General features: G+C 37.4%; 2 protein-coding genes across 2 annotated transcripts in view; one reads left to right on the forward strand and one right to left on the reverse strand.

Annotated features, from left to right (window-relative positions):
• LOC145670428 (uncharacterized) overlaps positions 1 to 3,439 on the forward strand; it is a 39,266-nt gene extending 35,827 nt beyond the window's left edge. Inside the window, exon 4 of the mRNA XM_081739097.1 lies at positions 173 to 3,439. Coding sequence (XP_081595223.1) covers positions 173 to 1,583 — 1,411 coding nt within the window. The 3' untranslated portion in view covers positions 1,584 to 3,439. The remainder of the gene's footprint in view (positions 1 to 172) is intronic.
• LOC145670430 (heterochromatin-stabilizing protein CFDP1-like) overlaps positions 1 to 9,572 on the reverse strand; it is a 64,412-nt gene that overhangs the window by 52,884 nt on the left and 1,956 nt on the right. The window lies entirely within an intron of this gene.

Genomic DNA, 9,572 nt, shown 5'->3' on the forward strand with positions numbered 1-9,572 from the left:
AATACTTTCATTTGAAATACTGTATTATGCATCCTCAAAAGTGTGTTTTTAACATAATGTATACTTCAGTGCATGATTTTCATGACTATTTTTTTAAAATCTTAATGCATGTTAATATTTTTCGAGGTAGTGAAGTATCTTTCTAACAATGGGTCTTTGTCTACTATTTCAGTCGTAGATTGACAGCATCTCAGTGCCTGACCCATCCGTGGCTTAGAAGAAAACCGCCACCCCCTCCGGTACCCAAAATCGAAGAGCTGGATGTAACAAAAGACAATCTGCGAGTGTTTGTTGAACGATGGAATGATCACCCGAACAGTCCTTATGTTTTCGACACCTCTTGTCAGTCCATCTGTCTCTGCGTTCCTGAAGACCTCCAACACATTTCCTCACAGCATTCCTTGCACGGGATGTCTCCCTCACCCTGTGGCTCCATTTCCAGCTCTCCAGAATCTATTATTGACAATGACTTGATGGCGCATTCTCCGCAGGATGGTTATTTCCACTATACTTTCGAGAAGAACACTATGATTCCCAACAAACATATGGATGGTTTTCAGTTTGGACGACGCCGAGCATCTGATAGCTCTTATCTGCTCAAACGACCTGACTTTGCAAGAGTTAACCTAGCAGACGAAATTAGAAAACTATCAGACAAATTATTTCAAATGGTTTCTCAAAATAATGATGCTGCTAATAATAATACTGACACTAATACAGTGCTATCTTCGTCTTCAGAAACTACTACATCATCTACTATTAACACAACAACAAATATTACAACTGCGTCAACCACGACTCGAAGTAAAGTTTCGGAAAAGCACTCCTTTTTAGAGACTAAGGTCGAAAATAGTTACAGTTCCTATCCGTTTTCAAGTCCTATTTATTCTAGTAAACTTACAATTCCAGTCGCTTTTCGAGATCAAGCTACAGACAAATCTAAACCAACTGAGGAACACGCTCAGAAGCAAGAAAGAGCATCCTCTTCCTCCAGAACTAACACAAAATTCAAGTTTTCTACTTTAAACAGAGAAGTTCCCAATACACCTTTCAACAGAGGAGGGACTGGAAATTTTATGTTCTTTACAAACCGCTTGCCGACAATATTTCAATCCAGTGCCGAGCAGTTTGATGGCAGCACAACATCTTTGGCATCTACCACTACTCAACCCCAATCTCCGATCAAATCGCCACCTACAAGCCCCATTCGATGTCTGTCTTCTGCCTCAAGTCATTCAGCACCTTCCACTCCCATGCACTCACCTCCCAAACAAACCTCAGAGTTCAATTTTCTGAAAGATAGTGTTACGAATGATATGTTGACACGATTTCTCAATAAATGGGAAAAAGAACAAGAATCTACGTCAACCACTACCACAACTCCGAGAACTGTATCTTCAGTGGATAACTGTCGCAAAACACTCTCCAAGGAATGGTCAGAAGTCGAGTTAACCATGCAGTCGTTGGGTCAAAGAACGATGAGAACATTATCCAATCATTTTGAGTCTTCTCAGAGTGAATTTAACAGCAGTATGGAGAAAAAGTCTAGCATTCACCATAACCTTTCGCAGCTTGGAATTTGAAAGCAAATGACCAAAACGAACTTTTTTGTACTTAATATCAAAATAATTACTCATTATCGTGTCACTGTCTCCCTGTTTGTCTAACAGTATAATTTTGTTGTCTTTAGCCAACGAATGACATCAACTCAAAGCCTCCAGCACCAATGGCTGAAAAGTCAACGAGGACAAAGTTTAAACAAGAAGAAACTGAAACGCTATGTGATCAAGAAGCGATGGATCAAAGCAGTGAACACTATAATAGCATTAAAAAGAATGGGCGCACGTCTTGAGCGAGAATTGTGAAGTTTAAATATAATTAAATATAATGTATAATGTTAAGAACTACTTTCTTTTTGGTTGTTTGTTGAATATATATATAAATATTGTGTATATATACATCTATATATATGTCTGTACAGATCTTTCCTATAAATATCTTCACCGTGCGTGATTGTTGTTGAAAGTTTTTTTGATATTCAGTATGTAATAAAATCTGTTTTTTGTATATAAGAGATTTTTATTTTTAATTATTTTTTTTCATTAACTGTGTTATGTTTAATATTTTCTATCTTCAGATCATGGATCAAGAAGGCAGTCACACAAAACCTATAATAAATACTGGAGTTTTACAAGAAGAGTTTTCGTGTTTACTAAAGCAGTTGATCATGTGATATACTTTACAACAGCCGTATATTTTGATTTACTTTATGCTTCGAAGCTAAGGAAGACGGCGGTGAGAACAATGAATGAATGATGCAATGAAAGAAGTAGGAGGGACTAGGAGAACCCCGAGAAAACCCATGCACACGGTGTTTGTCCACCACAATGTACACTTGGCACGAGCTGGGATCAAACTAGGAACTCCGCGCACCATAGGTAAATATTCTACCACTGAGCCACCGCGTCCTTGCCAGTGGTATTGGAACCAAGTACAAAATGTGATAAAAGAAATACGGTGAATGTAAAAATGAAATGAAATCTTTGAGTTTTACGTCCCACGATTATGCCAGTTAGGCTAAAGGAGACGGTGATTATGAGAAATGAATGAAATGGTGGAATGAAGAAAGTGGGAGGAAACGGGAGAACCCCGAGAAAACCCACGCACACGGTGTTTGTCCACCACAAAGTTCACTTGGCGGGGGCGGGGATCGAACCCGAGACCCCAAGCACCAGAGGTGAACGCTTTACCACTGAGCCACCGCGGCCCCCACGGTGAATGTAGTTGCACAGTGCCATCTATTGACGATGTATCCATTTCAACTAGTAAGTCCGGTACCCTAAACCTTTGGTATAGTTAATTCGAGTTTGAACGAGTTGCGCCATGTTAATTTGATTTCAGAGACAGAAGAGTGAGGACGAGTTAAAAGTGTCTGTCGTGCGCCAACATTAAGTTCTGTTCTAAACTGCAAAAAGTGCCAAAGCTCACGAAATGTCAAAATCAGTGTATGGCGATAAAGCGGTAGTACTGAAGACTGTTTACAAGTATGAGCGACTCAATAGCGGCAAGGAGTCGGTTGAAAACAAGCAACGATCGAGACGTCCTTCGACGTCAAAAACAGATGAAAACGTGCAAAAAGTGGCACAAATGATTTGTTCAAACAGGCGAATGACTATTCAAGAGCTTTCCGAAGAACTAAGCATCTCGTATGGGTCTGTGAAAAACATTTTAACCTCCGATTAAATGGGCAAATGGCTTCCTTCTTCACCACGAAAATGCGCCGTGCCACATCTTGCTTTTGATCCGTGAGTTTTTGGCCGAAAAAGTATTCCTGTCTGTCCACATTTGCTATGCTCTCCAGATATAAGCACCGTGCAACTTCTGGTTCTTCCTAAAAATTAAAACCGTACTTAGAGGAAAATGTTTCGACATCATTCCTGACATTTAGAGGGTTATGACAGAGAAGCTGAACGTCCTTCCAAAAGAAGCCTAATGCTTCCAGCCATGGATTAAACGTTGAGATAAGTGCATTACTAACCAAGGACAGTACTTTGAAGGAGATTAAATCAAATTCAATGTAAGCTTCTTACTTTGTTTCTAATAAAATTATTCACCATATTTTTGATCACACCTCGTATAAATTAACAAAGGAATTTTGAGGACAAGATTAGTTTACAAAACAATGCCTTTTCTTCCAGAACAAACTGCTGTTTTGTACAGAAACACCAGAAACAGATGACAATTAAGTATATGTTGTATTCTGAGCGATAATAATAAAAACTCAATGGAATTATCTTTCTCTGAAGAATATAAATGTAATAAAAACACGGTGCACTATGCTACAATTCTACATACATAACCAAATTAAATTCTTAACGAATGATATACATAAAGATGACATAAGCACAGAAAATTATTAGCTTTTAAATTAATAAAGCAACAGATTCAACAACATATGCAGATGATAACAGATACACTTCAAATCATTTGCTATATATATGACGTAGGTGGGAGCACAGTGGTGGTAGAGCCCTTACCTCTAGTGCGAGGAATCCTTGGTTCGATCCCAGACTTTGTGAAATTGTGGTAGACATAATCATTTTCGTAATCATAATTCGTCTCCTGTAGCCTGAAGGACATAATTGTGAGATATTACATCAGACTTCATTTCATTTTACACATGCAAGAAAAACTTTATTTCATAAAAGAAACAGGGACGTTTGTAGAACAGTACCATAAATTCGTGAAAATAGAGGTAGGAAAAAACGAATAAATCCACTACATTTCCAGTACTCGAAAAATAGATAAAGATGGACATGAATTCGATATCAGGACGTAACATTGGCCGAAGTGGCGTGTCCATGTAGAAAAAATAACTGATCCCATGTTTCACTTGTAAGGTACTCAAGTTGCAACCCATTGTTTAGCTAAAATCAAGAGATCTTAACAAAAAGACTCATCAAATATTTCCTGTGGAATATTGTATTGTGCAGAACAGAATGGAAAGGGCTAGGTGGGGCGAAAAAGTAATCACAAAGTTAAAGTATAACTCCTTTGTAAATTTTCCACAACTTTTGTAAAATGTTAACGTAGATTGTTAGTGTCTGCATTAAGTGCACAAACAGAAGTTACGGGGATTTAATAAAGTCAGCGCCACCCATAATTGATTGTATTTATTCTGCGGTTAGCAATAGTAAGCTTAACAAATACGATTGTAGTGTTGCATGGTATTACTGCTAATTTGTACAAGGATGTCGTTAATGTTTCCGAGGAATAACACTTTTGACTCATCAATACACAATATGAGAATAAAAATATTTATATAGCTACGGAATTAGTACTACCCATAGATAATGCGCCGAATTATTTTTCTTTTCAAAATGTTGGCAAAAAGACGACTATTATAAAGGGAAAAATACATTAATTATCCTTTGCGATAATTTTGGTTGAATGCTCTACAACCATCTATAGGCGAATTCCTGAAAAGAAGATTGAACATTAACTAGTTACATCTTGCTAAATGTCTTCTTAATCTATGAAGTATCTTTTATTTGTAACGCAACTAAACTTGCAAGTAAATTTGTTTATCCTAAACACAACAATTAATCAGTATAAGGAGTATCAAAACGTTTAAATGTCTCCAAGTATTCAATCAAAGACGTAGAGATTTTACAGTAGACATAATCTAAGGTGAAGACGAATCTTATTTCACCACAATGAAAAAATCCAAAACTGAACTTAGATAAAGGAAACATAGATAAACAATAGAATTTTACGAGGGCGAATTCAATGAAACCCTTAAAATTGCTGTATATATAATATTATAACAATTAAGGAAAAACATGCCTATCATTTTTCAACGTAGTCTCCCTGACGTTCAATGCAAGTATTCCAACACTTCAGAAGTGTATGGATGCAGGGTTTAAAAAAGTATTTTGGTCGTGACTATGGCCACTTATGCACCGCGGTTTTCACTTCTTCATTTCGGTCGCGAGCCTCCCAACGCTTCTCTGAGCGGTCCAAACACATGAAAGTCACTAGGAGCGAGGTCTGGTAAATAAGCTGGGTGTGGGAGAATTCAATTTCAAGTCCTGGATAGTTTCAACTGTCAAACGGGCAGTATGCGGTCGAGCATTGTCATGCTGTAACAATACACTTGAAGTCAGAAATCCTCGTCTTTTACTCCGAGTTGCGGGCAAAGTTGGTTTGTGAACAGATATGAATAAGAAGTACTAGTTACTGTTGTCCACCTCTCCATGTAATGTTCCAAAATGACTCTCTTTGCATCCCAGAAGAGAAACATGTCTTTTCCCGCGGGATTTTTTTGTTGTTTTCGGTGATGAACTATGGCGCCATTCCTTGCTTGATCTTTTTGTTTCTGATCAGTGGTAGTGAACCCAGGTTTCATCACTTTACAGAAATAAATCACGTTTGACGTGGAAACAACGCAACGTTTCTTCACAGACATCGGCGGCAACAGATTTTCAATTAAGCTGTCAACTGACGAGGCACCCATCTTGCAGACACTTTTATTGAACTACAGCACGTTATGGACAATATTGTGCGTTGAACCAACACTACATGTTCAAAATGGTGGCTATTCCCTTCAAAGTAATACGCCTATTATCTTTTATAAGCTCTTCCACTAAAGCACTGTTTTCGTCCGTTACTACGTGGTAAGCCTGACCCAGTCGGTCATGGGGCATCTCCACAGACGTTACGCCGTTTTTAAACTTTCTACACCACTTGTACATTTGCTGCAAGGACAAACACGAATCACCGTACTGCGCTGTCATCCTGTGATGAATTTCAAAAGGTTTGACACCCTCACTACTCAAAAAACATATCACAGATCGCTGCTCTAACACGGTGCATATTGCTATCTTCGCAGTGTGCGGTGCCATCTTCGTACTAATGCTGTTGCCGTCTCCTGTGCTGTAGGTCACTCTGCCACCTTTCGGTCATTTTGTGAAACTCACGGAACACCTCCACCAAATACCAATTCCATCATACAACTTTTCGGCACTTTATAGCACTTAATGTTTACATTTGAATCATCCTCGTATAATACGGAATTCTACCCTAAAACTTTAAAAAATTCCGTAATTCCAATTTTGCACATGTAAATACCATAAAATGTCCGTGCATAAAAAGATATCCACAGAAATGGAGTTTAGTAATAACAACTCTCACAAGAAAAATTCTTACAAATCGAGGATGTTAACGTGAAGAAAGGTGGCAGCTAGAGTTAGTTGACATTTATAGCATGTTACGAACATTTCTCCTCAAATATTTTGAGATTTACATGAGATTACTTTAAGCACTCTATCGACAAAAAGACACTTCACAGATCATGAAAAGGAAGATGTCCTGCAAGACGTAACTAGTTCTCAATCTAATTATTAACTCCCAGAAGAGCATACACTCTCTCACTCTGAAGTCAGTGTTCTGTCACTCTGACCACATGGTTTGCATAACGCAACAGAACGCTACCCTGAAGATCCCAGGTTCGAGTCCCGGTCCAGTCATGCACTTTTTCACTTTTAGTGTATCATTAAAAAGCCTTAATTAAGCAAGGATAGTAGAACACTTCATAAAACAATGAGATTACATTATTAAGCTCAGTAATAAGATTAATTGCTAAATGTATTAATTCGAATTTCTGTGTATTTTTTGAGCAAGTTTCGATACTACGCAGATATCAGATATCACATAGGAATTGGCAACACTGAAACAAAGGCAAGAAGAAGTTGAAGGATAATAATAATGTGCACCTTATTAAAAACTCACACAGTAAGTATTGTGCATTTTCATATTTAGTGGAATGTTTAGTTACAGCACTCATTACTGTTTTAACAGGAATTAGGATTATAATCTAGTGCAACAGAAGAAAGACAAAATAGAAATTGTAAACTCTCAGCAATTTTTTAAAATCTAGTTAAGGTGTAATGTGTCCTAAAGAAGACTTCACAAGTCGAAATCCTCCACATAGAAACAAACAACACACATTCCCAAAAGTGGTGATCTTCATTTTAGCCATAATTTGTGTATTGTCTCCTAAACAACGAATCACTTTGCCTTGTATAAATTCAGGAAAATCTTATACATAATACCCAAACAATTTCTCCTTGTATCACTTTTCGTATTTTCTTGATATTCACGCCTATCTATGATGCAGCTTTTGTGTGAAAAATTAAATCAAATTCGAGGGTCATACGAATAAATCATATCGGTTATCTCACTAAAATTTGAGATCTAGTAAATTGTAATCCACAGAATATTTCATCAACAATATCATCCAATAGAAAAATGTAAGCAAAAGGCTAATCTCACCGTAAAATACTAACCACACCTTTAGGAAGTACTTTCGTAGAGCATTATCTCCATCTTCAGCCTAGTCACAGTTCGAAAAGGATTTAAAACATGGAAAGAAATGTGGATGGATAAAAATAGTTAAAAAGGATTTAAAATATGCGAAGAATAAATCTTCTTGTCGGACATAAACAGATATTAATAGTAACCAGGGTGGAAAAAATCATGATTTTTTAAATAAAAATCATTTTTGTTGATTTTTTTGATTTAAATCGATTTTTTTTATTTAAATCAAATCTTTCTCCTCGTATAATACAAGTCGCGAACTGGAGAAAAAACATTAGGAATTAATATTAAATGACAATTATGCTATTTAAGTGAAAGTATTTTGGTTTAATTTCGAATTAATGCTCAATCGTTAGCCTATTTCAATCCGAAACAATATTTCTTAAGCATTAAGGAAAAAACGTACAGCAACGTTTATCAACATGACACTTTTCTTTTCACGAAAGTTCCTGATATTTGGCAGGAGTATATTTTTAAAAAATCGAAACTAGCCAGCGGCACGAAATGCATGTAAAGTACATAAATTTCGCCTAAAATTAACTAATTAACTCTATGGCCTATGGAACCCGGAGGTTCAATGCCGCGTTCACGAAAACTCTCCACTGACTTCTATCCTTAGCCAACTGGATCCATTTTCTATTTTGTATTCTTATTTCTGCGAGATTCATCTTAATATTGTCATCCCATCTGCGCCTACATCTTCCTAATGGTCGTTTTCCGATTGGTCTTCCAGTTAAGAATTTGAAAGTGTTCCTATTTTCTTCCATCCTGGCTACATGACCTGCCCACCTGAGTCTCCAAGACTTGATGACCCTAGCAATGTTTGGTCAACCGTATAAATTATGTAGTTCCTCGTTATGAAGTTTTCCCCATTCCCGCTCCTCTTGGGTCTGAATATTCGTCTCAGGATCTTGTTCTCAAATACTTTCAGTCTACGTTCTTCCCTCATAGTAAGCGACCATGTTTCGCAACCATACAGAAGCAGGGTGTCTACCAGTCAGGGAATTTGCAGGGTCAGGGGAAAATCTTTCCCAGGCTGTGAGGGGTGAAGGAATGCCACTAAAATAGTCATAAATTACAGGTAAATGAATTGGTTCGTTGTACGTTAGTAGAATATTGTATGCATATAAACAATGGCAAAAATTTACACTTCACTTTAAATATAAGTTGGGGGCGCGGTGGCTCACTGGTAGAGCGTTCACCGCCGGTGCTTGGGTTCCCTGGTTCGATCCCAGCTCGCGCCGTGTGGACTTTGTGGTGGACAAACACCGTGGTCGTGGGTTTTCTCGGGGTTCTCCCGTTTCCTCCCACTTTCATCATTTTATTCATCACTCATCATCGCCGTCCCCTTTAGCCTAATCGGCATAACCGTGGGACGTAAACCTGAAAGATTTCATTTTCATGATTTAAATATAAGTTACTTTTCATGAATTACTAAGAAAAAAAGAATGACAAAGTCAGGGAAAATTATAATTTTGTCACGGAAAGTCAGGGAATTTGATTATGCTTGCTTGCTGGACACCCTGAGAACAACAGGCATATATATTTTAATCTTCAAATTCTTGTACAGAATTCGTGACGACAAGAGATTTGGAACTGAATAATAACACGAATTCCCTGCTTTTAGTCGACATTTAATTTCTTCGTAAATATCGTTTTCGTCTGTTAATATTGATCCTAGATATTTGAAAGAA

This window comes from Thermobia domestica, chromosome 14, assembly GCF_964235325.1.
Source record: "Thermobia domestica chromosome 14, izTheDome1.hap1.1, whole genome shotgun sequence".
Taxonomy (NCBI): Eukaryota; Metazoa; Arthropoda; class Insecta; order Zygentoma; family Lepismatidae; genus Thermobia; species Thermobia domestica.